The sequence below is a fragment of the Podarcis filfolensis genome (assembly GCF_964270895.1).
Source record: "Podarcis filfolensis genome assembly, chromosome: 9".
Lineage (NCBI taxonomy): Eukaryota > Metazoa > Chordata > Lepidosauria > Squamata > Lacertidae > Podarcis > Podarcis filfolensis.
In genome coordinates this window covers 68,517,282-68,540,674 of record NC_139610.1, presented here as the reverse complement: position 1 = coordinate 68,540,674, position 23,393 = coordinate 68,517,282, and the positions used below count along the sequence as shown (strand labels likewise).

Here is a 23,393-nt window from a genome sequence, read left to right as displayed (position 1 = left end):
TAGAAGACAGGAGCGCCTGGCATGCTCTGGTCCATGGGGACACGACTAAACGACGAAACAACAACAACAAGTTGTTGGTCATCACTGCCTCTTGTGGGAGTGGATTCCATAGTTCAACTGTGTGCTGTGTGAAAGAGTATTTCCATCCAGTTTTCTCCATGCCATGCATTACTATATGCACTTCAGTCGTGTGGCCTCTTGCTCACCTTGTCTCTATCCTGAAAAGTCCCAAATTTACTGAGATTGGAAAACAGAGGTATTGTTATTAATTCAAAAGCTTCACTCCAAATAAAGATGTCCACAAGTGTTGCAGTCATTTGGCTCGAGATACAGAACTTTCTCCAAAGCTATGTTTCATCACATGGGCACTTTGTTTGTCCTGGCAACCTGTCAACTTGCATAAGTCAGGGACAACCTGGCACCAATGACCCTTTTGAAGAATAGGCTATCTCAGGCTCCATTTCTGGGGTCAGAGAAGAGATGACAAACTACAACTTGTCAAATCCATTTCCTGTGCGGCTAAACATAGGGTGGGAGGGGACAGTGCAGAGGCAGAAGGGACAAGAGTGAAGGATACAGCAAAAACGGATCTCCTGATCAGGGATGAATCTCAAAGCAGCTTACAAACAATAAATAACACTAACATAGTAGAGCATAGAACATCACAAGTACGGCGTAAATAGTGTAAAATAATTCACAAATCTTCAGTAGAACAATTACAATCTATAAAACACTATTAACAAAGAAGTTTGCAGGTTCGATCCCCGTGCGGGACACTGCATAATTCTATTATTCTATGAAGGCAGTAACTAAAAAATAAGCTAATTACAGCAAAAGTCATATTATGTGATTAACAATTCAATACAGCATTTATAATCTATTTTTTAAATAAATATTTATTCAATTTTCCAATTTTATACAAACACAAAAAGAAAAAGAAAAAGAAAAATATTAAAAACAAATCAATTTCGATATCAATTTTTCAATAACATGTTTCTTTGACTTCCTCATACCTCCCCTTCTTGTTTTCTAGTTCAAATTGTTAATCCAGCAAATCCTAATCTCTTAACATTCCTTTTAACTAACACCTTATTTTCCAATCAACTTTTTAAATTTTATAACTTAAACAATATTAATCCCAATTCTTTTTATCATAACAGCTAGAGACCACATAAATTCAATCCAGCATCTTTCAAAGTTCATTAATTTTGCAATATTTCTGTAAATAGTCCTTAAATTTCTTCCAATCTTCTTCTGCCGACTCTTCTCCCTGGTCGCGGATTCTGCTGGTCATTTCTGCCAGTCCCATACAGTCAATCAACTTCATCTGCCATTCTTCCAGAGTGGGTACATCTTGCGTCTTCCAGGGCTTTCCTATAAGTATTCTTGCTGCCGTTGTAGCACAGCATTTATAATCTATAAAACAGTATTAGCAACATTAGCAAAGTAGCAACTAAAAAAACAAGCTAAGCGCTGCTAAGTTCATGCACACACTCTCCACACCTCCATGACTTATATTTTTTCACTCTGTTCAGTTCATGAAAATACACACAACCCCTGTTGCTGAGCCAGCTCAGCCAGATGTTCTGTGAGCTGGGATCCTCAGGTAGCTGGCCATGGTGGAGATGATGGGGCACTCGGGCCTGCTGCTGGAGGTAAAGTGGATGTTGGCTCTGGGTAGCCAACCCAGGTGCCATTGATGAGGAACTCACCCATGTCACCCTCAATAACCAGAAGGTCCATTCCCTCTTGAGGAAGGCTCAAGATGAGCCTGTTCCTCCAGAGCAACTCCCCTGGTTCCTGCCTCTTGCCACCTGGCCCAGGGCGGGGCCTGAATGACCTCATAAGGACTGTGGCTGCGGCTGCTGCCCAGCAAGGACTGGGGTATTTGGAGGGAAGTTGTTGGGGGAGTTTTTGCTGTTGTTAGTGATATTAACTTTTTGTATCTTTATTTTTATGTGAAAATTGTTCAGTTTGGTTATGTAGTTTTTAATGTTTTTTATGACTACTTTGCTTTATTTGTAATTGTGTAAATCTTTTCATATTGTAAGCCGCATTGAGCATTGTTTTAACTGTAGAAAGGCGGCATACAAATAAAATGATGATGATGATGATGATGATGATGATGAAGAGTTTGGATTCGATATCCCGCTTTATCACTACCCGAAGGAGTCTCAAAGTGGCTAACATTCTTCTTTCCCTTCCTCCCCCACAACAAACACTCTGTGAGGTGAGTGGGGCTGAGAGACTTCAGAGAAGTGTGACTGGCCCAAGGTCACCCAGCAGCTGCATGTGGAGGAGCGGAGACGCGAACCCGGTTCCCCAGATTACGAGACTACCGCTCTTAACCACTACACCACACTGGCTCCCATGATGATGATAATGATGATGATGTATCTGAACTTCTTGGTGGCAACATAGGTGATACATAGATGCATTTGTTTTGTGGCAAGGAAACAAAGCAGTTCTGGCATGTTTCGGCAACTGTCATTACTCAGTTATTGAGTTGGCATTTGAGAACGTTGGGTGCAGTGTGCCTCTGAATATCAATTCCTGGGAAGCTCTAGTGAGGAGAATGCTTAAGGACTTCCCATAGGCATCTGGTTGGCCTCTGTGAGAACAGAGTGATGGTCTAAGATCGACCTTTGACCTGCTTACATCACTGCTTACATTACTGGTATTGCTGGTCTCTTTTCAGGGCCCTTCATTTGGGAGGAGGTGGATATTGCTGTACAGCCTGGATTCTTGTCCAGCCAATTCTGGTTCCAGTTTGGGATTTTCTGTGGAGCTGAGATCCAAAAGTGTTTGAAGCTTATCTTAAGAAAGTAGCATGAAAGGTCCGATTCCACTGTATTTATTTATCCCGCAGTTCCAGCAGTTTTCTTCTAGAAATAAAGTTTACTTTGAAAGTTTGGGATCCCCCCCCCCTTTAAAAACTTGTGCAAATTTTCATTAAAACTTCATTAATTCCTCTTACTTTCATGGATTGACCCACAAACTTTCTTTCTTTTATTTATTCAGGGCTGAGTCCTCTCTCTTGCTAATAGGGGTCATCATTTCTCTCTACTCCTGTTGGAATTTGAAGTGGGAGAATTGATCTTTCTCTTTCTTCAGGGACTTCCTGGGCTCCATCAAGATTATAATATTGTAAAAGCCAACCAGCTTCATTACAGTAGATGTCTTTGGAGCTTGTGGGGAAGTTACCTTTTACCAAATTCTCTAGAAATGTTAATCCTTATTAGATGGCGATTAAAACCCTCTTTACTTAAAATGAGAAATGTCAGCTGCTCATTGTAATGTCACGTTAATCTTTCTAAACACAAAGCACAGTATTACAGACAAATGCATTGCCTTTGTGTCAACCCTTTTCTCATTGTTAGTATTCCCTTTCTCCCATTTACAGCTTTTATAAATGAACGGGACCCTTGTCTCACTATGCCTCACCTGACACAGTGACAGTCTGCTCTTCATAAAGAAATTGCATACAGGAGCATCATGGGTTGTCCCCTGATGGTGAGGCTCAAGTATCATTGGTCCTGTACTTGGAATACTCAGCCAATAGAGATACGCCAGGAAAGCTTTCTTTCAACCTCTAAACAACTGCCTAAAACTTTGGACAAGAATCGACCAAATATGGATAACTAGTGGGATGGCATCAAAGGTCAAGAAAGTGGAAATCTGCCCAAAGACTTGCTCCGACCATAACGCTGTAAAGATGGAAATGAACTCAACAACAGCTGGTTCCTTTAGATGGAGGATGAATGACTCCCTATTTAGAGATGAAGAGGTATATAAAAAGGCCCAGAAGGCAGTTAAAGACTACTTTGAGATAAATCTGAGAACAGAAGTGGAAAAAAGAGTGGTTTGGGACGCAAGTAAAGCTGTCATGAGAGGATTTTTAATACAACAGAATGCCGTAAAAAGGAAGAGACAGAATGAGAGAAAGGACAAGATCATGGATAAGATAAAAGAAGGAGAAAAAAGACTGAGATCTAAACCAAAGTCTCATGAAATCCTGAGGGAAATCAAGTTTTATCAGAGACAATATATGGAATTGATGAATCAAGAGATAGAATGGAAAATAAAACAAATGAGACAAAAGACATTCGAATCGGCAGACAAATGTGGGAAACTTTTGGCATGGCAGCTGAAGAAGAGACAAAAGCAGAATACGGTTACCAACTTAGAAGTTGAGGGAAAAAACATTTATAAACCTAATGAGATTAGAAACTGTTTTCAGAGCTATTTCAGGAGACTTTATGCACAAGGGCCAGTGAACGACAAAGAAATTGAAGAATTTCTTAAAAAATATGGATTACAAAAAATTTCGGAACAAGATAAAGTGATTTTGAATCAGAAGATAACTGACCAAGAAATTGAGGGAGCCATTCAAAATATGCAATTGGGAAAATCTCCAGGACCGGATGGACTGACCTCCAGATACTACAAAGCTTTGAAAGAATGGCTTATGCAACCGTTGAAGGAGGTCTGTAACGAAATTTTGGAGGGGAAAAAGGCACCTGATTCGTGGAAAGAAGCATATATTACGCTTATACCAAAGACAGAGACTGAGAAGAACCAGGTCAAGAACTACCGCCCTATATCATTACTCAATGTGGATTACAAAATCTTTGCAGATATTTTGGCAAAAAGACTGAAAAGAGTTTTGGTGGGGGAGATTCATAAAGACCAAGCGGGCTTTCTTCCAGGAAGACATTTGTCAGATAATGTGAGAAATATAATAGACATTATGGAGTTATTGGAAGTTAATATTAATACTAAGGCAGTATTAATATTTGTGGATGCGGAGAAAGCCTTTGACAACATTTCTTGGAGTTTTATGAAAAAGAATCTCCAAGGGATGGGGGTAGGCCAAGGTTTTGAAAATGGTATAAGTGCAATTTATTCTGAGCAAAAAGCAAAACTGATTGTAAATAATGTGGTCACTGAAGAATTTGCTATTGAAAAAGGGACACGACAGGGATGCCCAATATCCCCACTACTTTTCATATCTGTCCTGGAGGTTCTATTAAACATGATTAGAGAGGATCAGCTGGTTAAAGGGATTCAGGTCGGAGCTAAACAGTACAAACTGAGAGCATTTGCAGATGACTTAGTTTTAACTTTACAAGAGCCAGACACTAGTACGAAAAGAGTTTTAGAACTAATACAAGTATTTGGTCAAGTAGCAGGTTTTAAGTTGAACAAACAGAAAACGAAAGTACTGGACAAAAATCTAACAGCTGTTGAAAGGGAAAAGTTCCAGAGTGAAACTGGTTTAATGATAGCAAAGAAGGTGAAATACCTGGGGATTAATTTGACATCTAAGAATGTGAATCTATTTAAAGATAACTATGAGAAATGCTGGACAGAAATTAAGAAAGACCTAGAAGTATGGTCAAATTTGAGACTTTCCTTGTTAGGCCGTATTGCTGTTATTAAGATGAATGTCTTGCCTAGAATGTTGTCTTTGTTTCAAACATTGCAGATTTTAGACAAAATGGATTGTTTCAAGAAGTGGCAAAAAGACATATCTAGATTTGTCTGGCAGGGCAAAAAGCCCAGAATAAAGTTTAAGATATTAACTGATGCAAAAGAAAGAGGGGGGTTTGCCCTGCCGGACTTAAAGCTGTACTATGAATCAGCGGCGTTTTGCTGGCTGAAAAGTTGGCTGCTTCTTGAAAACACAGACATTTTGGATTTGGAAGGGTTTAACAACAGATTTGGCTGGCATGCATACATATGGTATGACAAGGTAAAAATCCATCAAGGTTTTAAGAACCATATTGTTAGGAAAGCATTGTATAAGGTTTGGACTCGATACAAAGATTTGCTGGAAAACAAAACCCCCAGGTGGTTGTCACCAATGGAAGCTAAGGAAGTGAAAAAACTTAATATGGAATCCAAATGGCCAAAGTATTGGGAAATTATAGAACATGAGGAGGGGAAAGTGAGATTGCAGAGTTATGAGAAGTTGAAGTCTAAAGTAAGAGACTGGCTACATTACCACCAGATAAATGAAGTTTTCAAACAGGACAGGAAAATTGGCTTCCAGGTGGAGAGGTCAAAATTAGAAACAGAGCTTTTGGAACTCAATACTAAGAATTTGTCAAGAATGTATAACTTGCTGTTGAAATGGAATACACAGGATGAGATGGTTAAATCAGCTATGATTAAATGGGCACAAGACATTGGCCATGACATTATGCTTGCTGACTGGGAACAGTTATGGACTACCGGTATAAAGTTTACGGCATGTAATGCCTTAAGAGAGAACATCATGAAAATGATCTATAGGTGGTACATGACCCCAGTCAAGCTTGCAAAAATTTATCACATGCCCGATAATAAATGTTGGAAATGTAAGGAAACTGAAGGTACTTTCTACCACCTTTGGTGGACGTGCCCAAGGATCAAGGTTTTCTGGGAAATGATTTATAATGAAATGAAAAAGGTGCTTAAATGCACGTTCGTGAAGAAACCAGAAGCCTTCCTCCTGGGTATGGTAGGCCAATTGGTGTCAAGGAAAGACAGGACGTTTTTTATGTACGCTACAACAGCAGCAAGAGTATTATTAGCAAAGTATTGGAAGACACAAGAACTACCCACACTGGAAGAATGGCAGACTAAGGTAATAGACTATATGGGACTGGCTGAGATGACCGGCAGAATCCGTGACCAAGGGAAAGAGACGGTGGAAGAAGATTGGAAGAAGTTTAAAATCTATCTTAAGAACGGTTGTAAAATTAATGAATGCTAAAATGTTTTGGGTAATGCAAAACAGAATTGCAGTGACTAGCAATTGGATATGAGAAACAAGATCTAAAGAAAGTCTTATATGGAAATTAGGGGATGCTGAAAAGATTGATAACAGGGATGCAGAAAGGGGAGGTATGGGGAAGTCGCCGAAAGAAGGTCAAGGAAAAAATGTTAAGAAAGTATACGTGTTTATATGTTTGTTTGTTTATGTATTGTCTTGTATTGTCTTTTATTATGTGTTTAAAATCTAATAAAAATTTTATAAAAAAAACAACAACAACTGCCTAAAACTTTACTGTTCTGCCCAACATACACTGGCAATTAAAAGTACATATTTCTATAATGGTTAGTTGATGGCTTCTGGTTTTAAATTTGCACATGCCTTTATTATTTACATGTATCATTGTAAGCTGTTTTGATCAATATTTTTATGATACAGCTGATATGTTTAAAAATAAATAAAATAATACCATCAGGCCCAGCAAAGGAATGCATTCAAGGTCATTTAATGCAGACATCCTAGCCCATAATATGAGTTGCAGTAGGCTGTCTCACTGCCTTTCTCCTCTCCAAAGCCTTGCAAACAAAGCACACCCTCATTCCTCTAAGGAAGATATGAATAATTACTGATAAACTCCAGGACAGATTGCACCATGCTTTGGAATGCAGTAAATAAATCAGAGGACAAGACAGTGATATTGAGAAAATTGACTGAGCTGGAAAATTGCATCCATTCCAAAAGCTCATGCAAGTGCAATGGAAAGGAAGAAAAATGGAAGCTGTTTCCACTGAGTGGAGTTCCTTAGTCTTCATTGAGTCACAATGCTGAAAGAGAGTCATTGTCATCACACAATGTTCAAATCCATAAGCCTTCTTCATAAGCATTGCTTATGAAGTTGCTTCTGGGAAATAACATGAATTAGCTGGGCTTTTTAGTCTTCATACTGTGGTTTTTTAATGTGGTTTTAATTGATCTACTTTGTAGGCAGAGCATGTTCTGCAATCCAATCCCATTCACTCAAAGTTAAGCCCAACCGAGTTCAGCAGGAACTTCTATGAAATAGGCTTGGGACTGGGGACTTAACATTCTTGATGCCTACAAGGCTCAATGGTAGATCATTTGGCTTTGCATGCAGAAGGTCCCAAATTCAGTCTGCAGAATCTCCAGAAAGGGCTGGAACAAGGCTCCCTGCCAGAAACCTAGGGGAGCCACTGCTAGTCAGTGTTGACCACTCAGAGCTAGATGGACCAATTGTCTGACTCAGTGTAAGGCAGCTTCCTATGGTCCCATGGCTTTGGAACACACCTTTAATTGCTGGGCTTCCCTTGAAATTCTCCATGTCTAAGGGCTATCATTGCTCAGCCTAGGTCCCATCCTGAACAGGAAGGCTTTGTTGCCCTTTCCTTTGTGAAAGCGATGAAATGATAAAATAATATACACTCAGAACAGCAAATGGTCAGCTTGGCTAAGTAGATTCACTCCTGTAGCTGGGACACCTTTTCTAGCTAGGAAGATGCTTCACCACGTGTGGCAGCTGTATACAAAACCGTGAGTTCCCAGTCTGATCTCCCAACTGCTTGCTTATCTGAGCATCTAGGTTATTCTGCTCTTCCCTATAAGTCATGGGTGGCCTAGAGGTGGCCCACGTTTGGCCAAGGGAGTCAGATCTTTGTCTCCCTGCATGGACCAGCTTTGATAGGTAGGTGGGTCATGATGATTTCAGCTGTCATGATGGCAACAGCTGACTGATAGCAGACCACTACGGTCTTCCAACCCAACACTCTGGCAGTTCTGGATCATTCTGGGTGGCCCAAACTAACCCAGGATGATCTAGAGTTATCTTGACCCAACTCAGGTCAAGCACCAGTTTCCTTGAATCAGCCCTATTTTAAAGGGCCATCCTTACCATCATTAACCCTTGCCCAGTATACCCATAATACCTCGTCGTGTCTCATAAGGGTTGTTTTTTTTAAAGACCTTTTGACCTGTGAAAAGAAGAAAAGAGATTGTTTAAGAGCTATGGGAGACGTCTTGCGATGAAAGTTTTTAATAGCCTCAACCTGCTAAGTTTTATTGAAAAAGGTCAAGTGGTGGCTTGACCGAGGGGTGAGCTCTTACATAAAGGATGAACACAAAAGGTCCCATTTGCTCTGATTAAAGCGAAATCCAGGCACTTTCCCCAGCTGAGCTTGTTCAGTCAATACTGGATGTAAGAAGAATGCACAGAGTGCGCAGACTGTGATGGAGGTTTGAAACCCCATGGATGAATGACTGAGTTGGGAAACAAAGTGCAGCAATCTCCCTCTTTGCAACAGGTGAGAAGCAGTCCTGTCACAGAATGCAGGGTGAAATTTGAAGCCCTTCTCGCATATTCTTTTGTTGATTCCATTTATATGCTACCTTTCCTCCAGAGAGCTTGATACTTCCCCTCCTGCCCATTGTATCATCAATTGTTCTGTTTGGCCCTTGGAAGTGTCCTCAGACCACACGCCCTGCTCAGCCACATCTTCCTTGAGTGTCATTGTTGTTGTTTGCCTAGCTGGAACATATCCTCGAATACTCTAATAGCTCTTGCCTGCCTGGATGAAGGATAGTGAGGGGCATGCAAATGTGTGTCAAAATTAGCCCACACGAAGAAAAAACTAAGGCCAGAGCCATATGCTGAGGAAGGGTCAAGTAATGGCAGGGTCCAGGGGAGAGGTGAAAATATGAGGGGGTCTTCTAGGGAGTTGAGGCAAAGAAATGACCATGATTAGGGGTGAAAGAATGAAAATTGGGGGGGGGTGTCAAGAAATAACAGGCTGTGGTGGAAGAGGAATTAATAAAGCCTTTGGGTGAAGACTTGATTTTTAAAGAAAATAAGAAAAGCTAGCCAACTCATACAAAAGATAAATTTTTGGTTGGTTGCACAGTCCATTTTGTCTCTGGCCCCACCCACCACTGGCATGTGCCCCTCCCAGAAGGTTGTCTAGAAGATAATGTGGACCTTGAGGTGCAAGAGGTCTCCCTCTCCCCCACACCCATTTTACAAGAATGGTTGCTAAAGAAAACCAGACTGTAAAATACTTCTAGAAGCGTCTGATTCACCCCAGAAAGTGTTTTTCATGAAACAAGAGCTGAGCAAGGATGAGCTCATCATTCCCTATTTCCAAAAAATGTGCAAACAAATTCAGCCTAAGGTCCCTTGCCTCTGTCCCTTGCTCTTGCCATGCTTACTACCCAGGATAGAATAGGAAGGTATACATTCCAATAAAACACAGCTAGAATGTCCCATGAAATATATCAAGACATCTCTATGTCAGGGGACTGAATAGGATATTTGTAATGGGATCAGCCCTCCTTCTGCCTGTCTAGTTATCTGCATTGGATGTTTGCAATGTGTTATATAAGCACCATGATATCTGGCAGACTAGACTTCAACCTTTGTCTCAGGAGGAGATTAGCTCTGCATTGTACATGCAAATGTTTTATTTAAAAAGCTCGGCTCACTCACTCCACTTGCTTGTCTTTTGTTAGAAGCTGTGGACCTCTTGGGGGGGGGTGTTTGTGTGTGCATATGCAACCTTATACAGCGTCAAGACTACCTAGTTCAGAACAGTGAGAGTGGGGGACCTGTGGCCCTCCGAATTTTGTCGTCCTGCAGCTCCCACCATCCCTACGCATTGGCCATACTGCTTGCACATTGCTTTCCCACCCCATGCATTCATCTCCCCTGAACCCAGAGCAATTCAACCAAGCCAGCTGGAATCAGAGCACCACACATTCAATTTTGTTGAAGAAAATGTTCCATTTAACATTTGTGTAAAAGCCTGAAGCTTTCTTGTTAGGGATTGTGGGAAAAGACCTGCCAAAGAAATTTTAAAAACATTTTCATGTATGCGACAATGGCGGCAAGAGTATTAATAGCACAAGGATGGAAGAATGAGGAAACCCCGACTAAAGAACTGTGGCTAGAAAAATTGATGGACTATGCGGAATTGGCAAAATTGACACACAAACTACATGACAAGCATAACTGTGACTTTAAAGATGAACGGGAACCTTTTACAAAGTACTTGAAGAAACAACAAAATGAACTGGACTCCCTTGCAGGTTTTGAATAAACATTCACAAACTCTTTATTGGTAATATACAGACAGATAAATTGAGGATCATTACAATTTTATAACATGCAGACAAAATTATGTACTGAGAAACCAGAGAAAGGAACTGAAGGAAGTCGGGGGGGAGGGAGGGTTTTTTCTTTTCTTTTTTAGGGGGGAGGGGGAAAATGAGGGGGGAATAATGTGGATTATGTATGTCTGTTAAAATTGTTATGTTGGAATTTTTAATAAAAACACTCAAAAAAAACCCCACAATTGTATTGTCAGTTATCTTGGTTTATTATTATTTTTGCAGATGCATTTCGCAAGGTTTCAGAATAGAGCTCAGCTGCTGTTCAGGGTCAAAGGGTTTATCCATACATGTATCAGAGAGTGGGTTTGTAACATTTGTGGTTGCAGGACTGATCTAGCCTTGCTGACAGCAGTTCTTTGGAGTCTTAAGGAGATGTCTCTGTTTCTAAGCTCTGCTGCCAGAGGTCCTTTCAGCTGGGAATCTCAGAGGATGCCCTGAGACCTTCTGCATCCATGCAAAGCAAGTGCTCTGCTATAGTTCTTCTCCTCCAGCTCTTACAGTACCCCGAGTGGCAATGGATTCTGCCCTGTCCATCACAGCTTGTAGGTTCAGCTCCTGGATTTGAAGACAAGAATTCACAAATGCCCAGGAGCAGATTGCCAGTTTTTGATTTCCCAAGTTATGGTACCTGGATGGAGCCATCAGGAAGAGTGAATGACAGATCCAGGGCAGGCAGGCAGGCAGTTATATTGCACATAGCCAAAGGCTGCCGCAATATACACAGAAACATTCAACAATTAAAAGAAAATATACTGGATTGATACAAAAAACTTAAAACATTTATATTATCAAGACATTACCTACTCTAAACTATAAAAGTACTTTAATATACAAGTTAAGACATTAAAAAATAAAATTTATAAGCTAAGATTATCACATGGCCACTAATATATTAAGAAATAATGTTAACTGATACAATATGCCCTTGTGAGTTCTTTCAAAAAATTCCCCTCTTCCCCCACATAGAAAAAGACTACATATTTGGTAAGTTTAAAATACTTTACTTGCACACTCTCCAAAGGTCAAGTTCATGTGCATATCTATACAGCATTTAGAAAAAGTTACACACGCAGTAAAACTTGGCTGAGCATCAGTGGTGAAAGTTCCTAAATTATTGGTCTAGGAACTCAAGAGTGACTTTTAAGACCCATGCAGTCTGAGCTGCAGCAACCAGCTCTGATCTCCTCACACATTGAGCTTCTCTGGTAGATTGGAAGCTTCATCACCTAGTCCCTCCCAAGGAGAGCTAAGCCTGCCAGGACAGCTTACTTTATGATGTTAACCCTTTTGTGTATTAATTAGACTAAAATATGTTGGTTATATGAGACTGGTTAACTCACAATACTGATATTATATCTTAATTATCTCTGTGTATAGCATTAATGCACTGTGTCATTTTCACACTAGAAAAGCCCTGCTGGATCAGACTAAAGATCCAGCATTCTTCTCTCCCAGTGGCAATCAGATGCCCATGGGATGCCCATAAGCATGAGTGCTATAGCCTCTTCCACTAAAGATCTACAGCAAGTGTTATTCAGAGGCACACTGCCACTGATACTGACCGGTACAGTCTAGGGATGGGGAGAAAATTGATTTAGTTTGCCTTTAAGGGTGGTCTAGCTTCTTCTGGGAAGATGCAGCTGGTAGTAGAGGAGGTCTTTTCGCAGGGAAATGTGATACCTAGTTCTCCTTCCTGCCTGATACCCCACCCACTGACAGCCCTGGATCCCTTTGGGGCATCCAAACTGACCCACAGGGATCTGTGGCTGTCTCAGCCCAAGTTGTCTAAGGCCCAGTTCCCTCCAAACAGGCCTGATTTGCATTGGGATTCTGGACAAATCTGGTGCACAGTGCCAGAGTCTACTCTTTTATTGGATAAATGTGCCACATTTGATGCGGAGAGTCCTGTCAGAAACAAGATGTTGCAGCAGAGGGACCACATAGGTCCTCTCTCTTTTATGTGCCAAAACCGAGCATTCTTAAGTTAATGTTTAAAATGGAATATGGTCTGGAGTCTGTCAGCACCCACCAGGGTCTGTTTGCCTGATGAAGAAGCTTCAGTTTATCTCAGCCAGGCCAAGGATGCATGCCCCCTGCCCCACCCCAAAATTAATGATTGATCAAAAAAATTGGGAGTAAATAGATATAAGTGGCATAACAAACTTTTCCGCCGCCTTTGTGAAGCAGCCCAAGGGAAGCAAACCACGATCGTATCATCTTCCCTTTAAACTTGTGCAATTGTCAGGGGACGAAAATGAAGGCCGTCATCATAACCGCCTTGCTGCTCATGTTAACGTATAGCCATGCAATCGAAAGAGGTAAGGACTTTAAAAAAATATACATATGTATGCAGGCACACGTTGTGTGTTGCTGCTGTGGAAACTTCCATTGGAAATTTTGGGTTGCCTCCGACAGCAAAGAGAAAGGGTTCGATTTTGGTCTTTCTAAGACCCTGTCAAGAGCTTCATAATACGGGCAGAAACGTTTGAGAGGATTTGCTTGCACTTGGACAAGAAATTGCTGTTTCAATGGGTTCGTAAGCTACACTGATTGCTTCTGGTCCTTGCTTGGCAGTGAGAAAGAAACTCATTATCACTTGCTTGGGAAAAATGTGTTAAGCAAGTGAATTTGTAAGAGTGTTCTGAAGCAGTGGCGTAGCATGGGTTGTCAGCACCCAGGGCAAGGCAAGTAATTTGCGCCCCCTAACCCGTGGATTTGCGCCCCCTAACCCTAACCCCCAGATGTTGCGCCCGGTGCGACCGGCCCCCCCTGCACCCACCATGCTACGCCACTGTTCTGAAGAGAAATATTTTGTGTGTGTTTGTGTGTGTGTGTGTGTGTGTGTGTGTGTATGAATTGCTTGGGCATTATATGAACTCCTAGATTGTGTGTGCCATACTTCCACATGTATGTTAAAAGGTCTGAAAGAGACCCGTCCCAAGTCACAATTTGTGAAAATGATTTTGCTCACCTACATGTATCACTGGCACCCCTGCTTGTTCAGAACTTAGAGGATGGAAACCTTTGAACCTCTACGAACCATTGGGTCCATTTAATTAATAAATAAAACAATTTATAAATATTAATAAATATATAACATATAGTGGTACCTCAGGTTAAGTACTTAATTCGGTCTGGAGGTCCGTACTTAACCTGAAACTGTTCTTAACCTGAAGCACCACTTTAGCTAATGGGGCCTCCTGCTGCCGCTGCGCCGCCGCTGCACAATTTCTGTTCTCATCCTGAAGCAAAGTTCTTAACCTGAAGCACTATTTCTGGGTTAGTGGAGTCTGCAACCTGAAGCATCTGTAACCCGAGGTACCACTGTAATGTAATAAATAATTGAAATGAATAAAATTTGACGCTCACTCCCATTAGCCCTAGCTAGCAAGGCCAATCATTATTTAGCTTCGAATATTTATTAAGTTTGTTAGTCGCTTTATCTTGCCCAAGGCAAATCAAAGCGCCGTACAACCAAAACAAAACAAAAAACCCACACATAGATTCATTAAAACAGAGTGTTGGGGGTAAAAACATTCCCCCCACTTCTAATAGGCCACAGATAGTTAGAGTCCTGGTTACAGAGAAATGTTTTGGCCATGGATACTGGAATTTGAATTGAACATCTGGAAGGCCACCGGTTCCTCATCCTAATATATAAATGTCCAGAGTCCAGGCAGGCATGACCATCCTCTGTATGTTCATATGGGTTTCACCTATCAAACCCCGTAAGCAGAACTCCCTTGCAAATACTTCGATTTGTACAATGGGGCTCTCACACACACACCCCACGAATCTTCTATCTGAGGTATTCACCGTCGCACTAGATGAATGTTCCATCTGCACAAGGGTATCAGTTTACCAAATTAAATGAGCCCACTCTCCTCCTGCCCCAAGCACCTTGCACACCCCCAAATTGGCGCTGGGGCAGTCAAGAGAACCCCCAGAAAAGCACATGGGAAGGATAGCTCCATCCAGAAAGCTGATGTGCTTCTGCAGGCAGAACATTCATCTCTGCATGACGTCAAATCCCACCCAATGTCTGGAACAACAACTCCCGTCTTTCTTGCCCATTTGTCATGCCAGATGAGGCTGATAGGAATTGTCGTTCAGCAATATCTTGAGGGCACCAGGTTGGGGAAGTCTGAATTTGATATCCCCTCTAAAGACGAAATAACAGTTTCCTAATTCATCCTAAAAAGAATTCAACAAAGCTGCTTCACTGAAACCTGAACCTCTACAAGCACACAATCCCTAATTATGCTCACTGGTGGGTATAATATTTTTTTGTTGTTGCTAATATAGAATTGAATTTAACAAGTGGCAAAGATTTCAATTGTAGAACTAGAGTTAAGCAAAGAGAATTTTTTTTTTTTACTATCTCCTGATTTACAAAGCCAGCCACCCACTCAATTCCTCTACCCAACCCATATTTCCCAGTAAATACCAGTTCTGAAAAAGGATTTCTTTTAAAGCATTTTGACACAAAGGGAAAATATTAATTAAATATGAGAAGTAGTGGGAGAGGGAAAGGGGAGGGCGGAGGGCTCCTTGCAAAAGGGTGAGATTCCAGTAGAAAATTCATGTTGGATTAGAGAGCAATTCTAAAAAGTTCAGCCAGGAAAGAAGTCTAAATGTGACCCCAACCTTGCTACATTTGTAAAAGAACACCCCTCCTGCAATGCCTAATTTGTTCTTAATATGCAAGATTATCTTTAATTATCAAATCTAAGATAGCTATCTGGAGGATCCAACATTGGCCAAGGCTGCTCTAAGACAACTTGAACTCCAATATTTATTTATATGCTCAGAAAATCTGAATAAGTATTGGTATAAATATAGTGCAGGCATGTCCAACAGGTAGATCGTGATCTACCAGTAGATCACTGGACATCTGCGGTAGATCACAGGTAGATCATTGGTTCCCCCCCAAAGAAGCTGAACAACTGTCGCTCCTCTAAAAAAACTCAACATTTTACTTCCTTCCTGAAAAAAATCAACTTTGACCTGAACCCCAAAAAAGGGGGTAGATCACAGCCAGTTTTTAACTGTGAGCAGATCACAGTCTCTTGGGAGTTGACCACCCTGATATAGTGGATATCAACAATCCTTGAATTCAAGAGATAAATCATAGAATCATAGAATTGCAGTAAGAGACCGAGATGATCATCTGGTCCAACCCCCCTTCAATGCAGCTATCCCATAGAGGGATAGAACCTGCAACCTTGGCATTATCAGCACCACGCTCTAATCAACTGAGCTATCCAAACAGGCAGCCTTCTAGCAACTGTTCAGATATATCCTTCTAGCATTTGAACATTCTGGTTGGCCTATCCCAGTATGCCAGTTGATGCAAAATTGTCCCCGTTTGCCCTTCACCTCACCACTCACCTGTGTTAGAACACTCTGCACCTCCAGGCATATCCTCAGAAATTTCGTGAGCAAGTTCTGTCAGGGCAAGAGGCTGCCTGATACTGAGTCCATCTTGCTCAGAATTATCTACAGTATCTGTCCGTGGTTCTCTAGAGTTTCAAGCTCAAGTTTCTCCCAGTCTTACCTGGAGATGCCAGGGATTGAACCTGGGACCTTCTGCATGGACCTTCTCCCCAAGCACGTAGCCAAGCTCAGACGTTGAGTGAAGGAATAGAAGTCCTTGGAATACAATAAGATGCCTTGGTCCCTCTAGCCCAGTAACTGGCAATGACTATCCAAGGGGTCTCTCCCAACCCTAACTGGACATGCCAGGGATTGAATTTAGGACCTTCTGAAGACAAAAGATGCTCTACCACAGAGCTGTGCCCCCTTCTTCAGTTGCTAAAAGCACATTTTATTTCTAGGAGTTCCCAGGGTAAATGCATTATCTGGTGGAATTCCAATCACAAAAGGATGAACCCACCTTTGCCATGAGAATATTGCGCATTTCCTCTCCTTTTGATCTGCGTTCAGACACCGACAAGCTCTTTCTCTTAAGACCTTTTCAGCCATAGAACAATACAACTCCCCAAGGCAAACGAAGGTGACATTTTCACATTGCAAGTAGCTAACAAACAGGAACAGGGAAAACACAGGGAGCGGATTAGATGATAAAGAGCTAAATATGCACACCGAAGGATTAAGTATTGAAGCTATTCATACTTTAAAAAAAATGTGTTTTGGAACAAAAGAAAGAAAAACGCTGCGGAGTCTGCTTAGAATACTTTCTTTGCTTCAGCAGCACATATATTAAAATTGGAACAAAACAATACAAATAAGTTGTAACTCCGCCGTCAGATACAGTGGCTGGAAACTGCAGGAAGGGAGACCATTACTGCCCTCACGTCATAGCCATGCCTGCCAGCTTCCCATAAGCATCTGACTGGCCACTGTGAGAACACAATGCTGGGTGAGATTTGCCTTTGGCCAGATTCAGCAGAGCTCTTCTTATGTTCACAGTGTGAGTCCCTCTTTTCTATTATTATTCTGCAATGTTACTTTCACAGCTGGCTGGAGAGATGAAGCTGCCATATTCTGAGTCAAAACTTTGGTCCATCTAGATCAGTATAGCTCTGCGTGACAGAGGCTCTTGGGCTCTTACACTGGAGGACCTTCATTAGACCTTCTCCCAGAGGTGGTCAGGGGTGAGGAACTCCCAGTCTGTGGAGCAGATGAGGCCTGTGGTCCCTTAGAATGCAGCTCACCTCTTCCCAGACTCTGCAGGTGGAACGTTCCACAGGCAAGGCATCAGGTCTTCCACCGGACTATGAAAGAGCAGCTTCCACCAGCCTGGCAACAGGAGAGCCTTTTAAGGATGCATGAGATTGTACCTGCAGTCTAGGGTATGGGAACAGTGTGTCCTATGGTTTGGGTGGCACTGTGATCTAAACCACTGAGCCTCTTGGGCTTGTCAATCAGAAGGCCGGCGGTTTGAATCCCCACGATGGGGTGAGCTCCCATTGCTCTGTCCCAGCTCCTGCCAAACTACCAGTTTGAAAGCACGCTGGTGCAAGTAGATAAATAGGTACCGCTGTGGCTGGAAGGTAAACGGTCCAGTGCCGAGGGCCTTCTGACAGTTCCCTCACTGTGAGAAGCCAAATTACAGGGAACCAGGCAGAGGGCCTTCTCGGTAGTGGCACCCGCGCTGTGGAACGCCCTCCCACCAGATGTCAAAGAGAAAAACAACTACCAGACTTTTAGAAGACATCTGAAGGCAGCCCTGTTTATGGAAGCTTTTAATGTTTAATAGACTATTGTATTTTAATATTGTGTTGGAAGCCGCTCAGCCATTATTATTATTATTATTATTATTATTATTATTATTATTATTTTCCATGAGTTCTGGTTTCCGTCTGGTGTTCCGTTGCGCCAGAAGCGGTTTAGTCCTGCTGGCCATATGACCTGGAAAGCTGTCTGTGGACAAAGGCTGGCTCCCTCAGCCTGCAAGATGAGCGCCGCGACCCCATAGTCGTCTTTGACTGGACTTGACTGTCCAGGGGTCCTTTACCTTTTCTTTTTTTACCTTTCCCTTTGTTTCTCTCACAGTTGCAAGACAAAGATATCCTTGCACTGTTTTGCATGTGCGTTTCAAAATGCACAGTTATCCTGCCATATAGTATGAGGGCGGCATTAGCACAGCTAGGCCCATGCTATTTAGGCAAGCTAGGCTAGGGATAGGGAATACAGTGGTACCTCGGGTTACAGACGCTTCAGGTTACAGACTCCACTAACCCAGAAATAGAACCTCGGGTTAAGAACATTGCTTCTGGATGAGAACAGAAATCATGCTCCGGCGGCAGCAGGTGGCCCCATTAGCTAAAGTGGTGCTTCAGGTTAAGAACAGTTTCAGGTTAAGAACGGATCTCCGGAACGAATTAAGTACTTAACCCGAGGTACCACTGTACTCGGCCCTCCAGATATTGCTGAACTTCAACTCCCATCATCCCTTGTCCTTAAACATGCTTGCTGGGGCTGATGGCAGCTGTAGTCCAGCAACATTTGGTGGGTCAAAGATTCCCCCATAGCTGAGCTAGGCAGTTTTTGAGGGAGTTCCCCACCCCACCCCACAACTATGCTACAGATTGTTCCCCCTTACCAGGAGCTGCCAGTGGGGAGGGGCTATTTGCAGCTGTGTTGCTGCCACCTACTAGAATGGGCAGGGGGTGGCAAGGTCAGGGCAGTTTGAGCACACAAGTCAATTGGGCACTCCCATTGGGATGCCCAAACTGCATCAAGGGCTCCACAGCACTGCCTCATCACTGTTGCAGGACATGGTACCAATACCATTGCCAGACCAGGTGCACTGAACTGCCTCTGCCAAGTGAGAATTGGGGTGCCAGAGTTGTGTGCATGATGTCAGAACAGCGAAGGAGCCAGAGGGTGGAGCTGGACGTGGTGTCAACATGGCTCCTCCTGCTGCTGCCACTGGCTTGGGGCTGCTTCCCCACACCAGCTCCTCGGAAGCAGCAAGAGGAAAAGGAGCCGCCCACTGCCCCCCTCATTGAACATGGGGGTGCCCCTCCCCCAAAATATTGGGGGTCCCCAAAAGTGCTCGGCCCCCAGGAGATGACACCCCAGCCTCTGCCCACTGCTCACCCCCGCCTCTTGCCCTTACAGGCATTTCTCAAGAGAAGCAAATAAATTATTTGCAATAGCTACACAACCCTAGGCGGGGATCTTCATTCCCTGTGGATCCAAAGGTAGATGTGGAAGGGGCTTTCAGTCTTACCCTTGCTTAGCAAGGGCTGCTTTCCATCTCACCACTTCTCTCTCTCTCTCATCCCAACCACGGCCCCCTCAGGAGCTAAATGTATACAGTGGTACCTCGGGTTACAGCCGCTTCAGATTACAGACTCCGCTAACCCAGAAATAGTACCTCGGGTTAAGAACTTTGCTTCAGGATGAGAACAGAAATCGTGTGGCGGTGGTGTGGCAGCAGTAGGAGGCCCCATTAGCTAAAGTGGTACCTCAGGTTAAGAACAGTTTCAGGTTAAGAACGGACCTTCAGAACAAATTAAGTTCTTAACCCGAGGTACCACTGTAGATGGAAGGGGCCAATATTTATGGCGGTGAAAGGGTGATGGGGCAGAACAAAGCTCCTTTTCCGCCCCCTCCCCAAGGGCCAGGCTATGGACAAGCACACATCTCCTTTGTTAAAGGAGGAGATTGTCTGTCTACTTTGGAGAGGCTTCTTGTGTCATTGCAAGTGCACCTCTCTGGTTATTTGGCAAACACATTTGTTCATTTGTTCCTGGGACAGAAGGCGTTCTCTCTATCGCTCTCATGCCCTCCCTCATTAAGCCTCAGAGTATTTTCCTGAGCCTAAAGACTACAAATTACATAGTAATTAATGCTTCAATTGCTCTGGAAAGGCAGTTGAAGTGATGCTCTGTTTTTATCAACGCTCTAATTGGATTTTCTTGATGTGATAAATGGAGAGGTCTCCACATTAAGCAGCCAAATGTGTTTTCAAAGCCAGTAAAAGTTCCGGGAGCTTCTTCATCTGCAGCCCTCTTTGACTAAGCTGTGTCCCAGGCCTAAACAACAACTTATTATTATTATTATTATTATTATTATTATTATTATTATTATTACTTATACACCACTCCACATCCAAAGAGCTTAGGGCATTTCACAAAGTAAAATAAGCCCACAGTGTCTATAGTGTGCTCCAATGGCTCAATTTGCCATATTTTTGCCTTGGGGACCAAAAATTATTTGCTTTTTGACCAGGTTGTCATGTCCCATAATACACACACTTCCCCCCCCCCAATCTCATTATTGTGTTAAATCAAGAAAGGTTTGCAGAGTCTTTTTGTAGATGGTGAGGCAGAAGTGGCTAAGAGCTAAGCCAAATTTTATCTATTTTTTGGAGAAATGTTCTGAGATTTCTTTCTTTTTCTCACCCCTCCACCCTTCTGCAGCCCCGACCTCTAAACAAGACTGACTTCTGGCCTTTTCTTCTTGTGTGTTCGCCAGTGACCTCACTTCCTGCCAGGGAAGTGAAGGAAGACCTGTCTTCTCAAAGGATCTTTAGCTAGTAGCTTCTGCGCTCTTCAATCATGCAAAGAGATACTTAACGAAATTGGCTAGAGCCATTAACTCAATAAATGGATTGGTTTGAGAACTTAAAGATACCCTTCAGCTGCAGAAGCCCATCTTACAGATATAAAGCCACAGGCTTGAAGACAACATCACACCTAAGCCTTTTCTGTCCTGCCACCAAGCCAGTGTGGCGGTAGTCTTGCAATCTGGTGAACCGGGTTCGCTTCCCCACTCCTCCACATGCAGCTGCTGGGTGACCTTGGGCCAGTCACAATTCTTTGAAGTCTCTCAGCCCCACTCACCTCACAGAGTGTTTGTTGTGGGGGAGGAAGGGAAAGGAGAATGTGAGCCACTTTGAGACTCCTTAAAGGGAGTGAAAGGCGGAATATCAAATCTAAACTCTTCTTCTTCTTCTTCTTCAAGCCTACAATATTGTAAAATTGGTCATCCCTAGCCTAAATCAAGATTATCACCTTCGCAAAAATTACTTTTCAGCTTAAGAAAGGAAAACTCCATACCCTCCAACATTTCTTTGAGGAAAATAGGGATGTCCTATTAAATAATGATGATGATTTTATTATTTATACCTCACCCATCTGACTGGCTTGCCCCAGCCACTCTAGGTGGCTTCTGAAATATATAAAAACATAATTAAACCTTTAAAAAACTTACCTACACAGGGCTGCCTTCAAATGTCTTCTAAAGCTTGTCTAGTTACTTACCTCCTTGACTTGGGGGGGTCGCATAACTCCATACCCTCCAATGAAAATAGGGATGTCTTGCCATGCCCTCCAACATTTCTCCTATGAAAACAGGGACGTCCTAAGGAAAAGCAGGACATTCTGGGATAAAATCAGAAACCAGGACGGCTTCTGTAAATCCCGGACTCTCCCTGGAAAACAGGGGTACAGTGGTACCTCGGGTTAAGTATTTAATTCGTTCCGGAGGTCCGTTCTTAACCTGAAACTGTTCTTAACCTGAAGCACCACTTTAGCTAATGGGGCCTCCGGTGGCTGCCGCGCCACCGGAGCACAATTTCTGTTCTCATCCTGAAGCTAAGTTCTTAACCTGAGGTACTATTTCTGAGTCTGTAACCTGAAGCATATGTAACCTGAAGCGTATGTAATCTGAGGTACCACTGTACTTAGAGGGTCTGAAATTCTCAGAGTGGTTTAAGAATCAATCCCACTTCCCAGAAAATTCAGAGAATTGTAGCTCTGGGAGGCAACTCCTGCAGCCAAGCTGGTACCAAATGTATTGTTTTCCTTTCATTTGGACCACAAAAGCGAGGCCTGGAGTGAGGTCCTGTCGTCTGGGCAGCCCAGGACCTCCATCCACACTGCCCAAGCTTGCGTCCCAGGGAGATCACTTTGGTGCTGCCAACATCACCCATGATTATTTGAGGGATACCATGACTGTTTAAAGTGGTATGGTACTGCTTAAAATGTAGAGTGCAAACGGGACCTGAGACGTTCTCCACAGCTCTGGCTAGCCACCCGAAGCAAGCTCCTCCCCGATTATCCTGTGGCTGCAGCAACTGTTTTTGTAGGCAAAGGTCATTAGAGCAGGATAATGACCCTGAGATAACTGTCCTTCTCAGTTGCACAAGACGGCCTTGACCAAACAGAAAATACGTGTGCAGGGTGTACTAGTCCTATGCTAGATTGAGAAATCCTTGCAGGAATTTACCAGAAATAAAAGGCATTTCAGTGCCGGAGTGATGCTCGCTTATTAAGCTGCAGATAAAAACAGGCTGTTGTTGTTGCTGCTGCTGCTGGATAGCATTTGTTCCAATTGCTGCCACTGCTACGCTATAAGATCTGTAAAGTCTCAATAATCTGTGTCTCCCAGTCCTTACTGGTGATGCCTAAGACTGAACGTGGGACCTCCTGTGTTATGATGATGATGATACAAATTAAATTAAATTTGTTATTAATTAAAATTGTATACTGTCCTTCATCTGTAGATCTCAGGGTGATTCACAGCATCAAAATAACATAAAAATAACAAAATAACAAAAGAAAAACACAAAATGCATAAAAAACCAAGAACAAAAAAGCACAAACGAATACTACTCCCCCCACACAAGCACATTTAAAAGGACATAGGATGTTAATCAGCCAAAGGCCTGGTTGAAGAGGAACACTTTTGTCTGGTGCCTAAAGGTGAATAGTGAACTTCCCCTGGGAGAGGATTCTAGCTCATGGGAAACCACTGCGTTCTCATGTTGCCACCCTCCAGATCTCTCGAGGAGGAGACACACAAAGAAGGGCCTCAGAAGATCATCATCATCATTATTTTTAATTTGTATACCACCTTTCTATCTTGCAATGCTCAAGGCGATTTACAATGGATTGAGGTTGAATCCTGACAAGACAGAAGTACTGTTTTTGGGGGACAGGGGGCGGGCTGGTGTGGAGGACTCCCTGGTCCTGAATAG

At 42.7% G+C, this 23,393-nt stretch overlaps 2 protein-coding genes across 10 annotated transcripts in view; one reads left to right on the top strand and one right to left on the bottom strand.

Annotated features, from left to right (window-relative positions):
- The window catches only part of SLC4A4 (solute carrier family 4 member 4), a 352,153-nt gene that overhangs the window by 58,365 nt on the left and 270,395 nt on the right, over positions 1–23,393 (bottom strand). The gene's annotated exons all lie outside the window — the stretch shown is intronic.
- The window catches only part of GC (GC vitamin D binding protein), a 49,657-nt gene continuing 39,220 nt past the window's right edge, over positions 12,957–23,393 (top strand). The window contains exon 1 of the mRNA XM_083571488.1: positions 12,957–13,254. Within this exon, the coding sequence (XP_083427614.1) occupies positions 13,191–13,254 (64 nt within the window). The 5' untranslated portion in view covers positions 12,957–13,190. The remainder of the gene's footprint in view (positions 13,255–23,393) is intronic.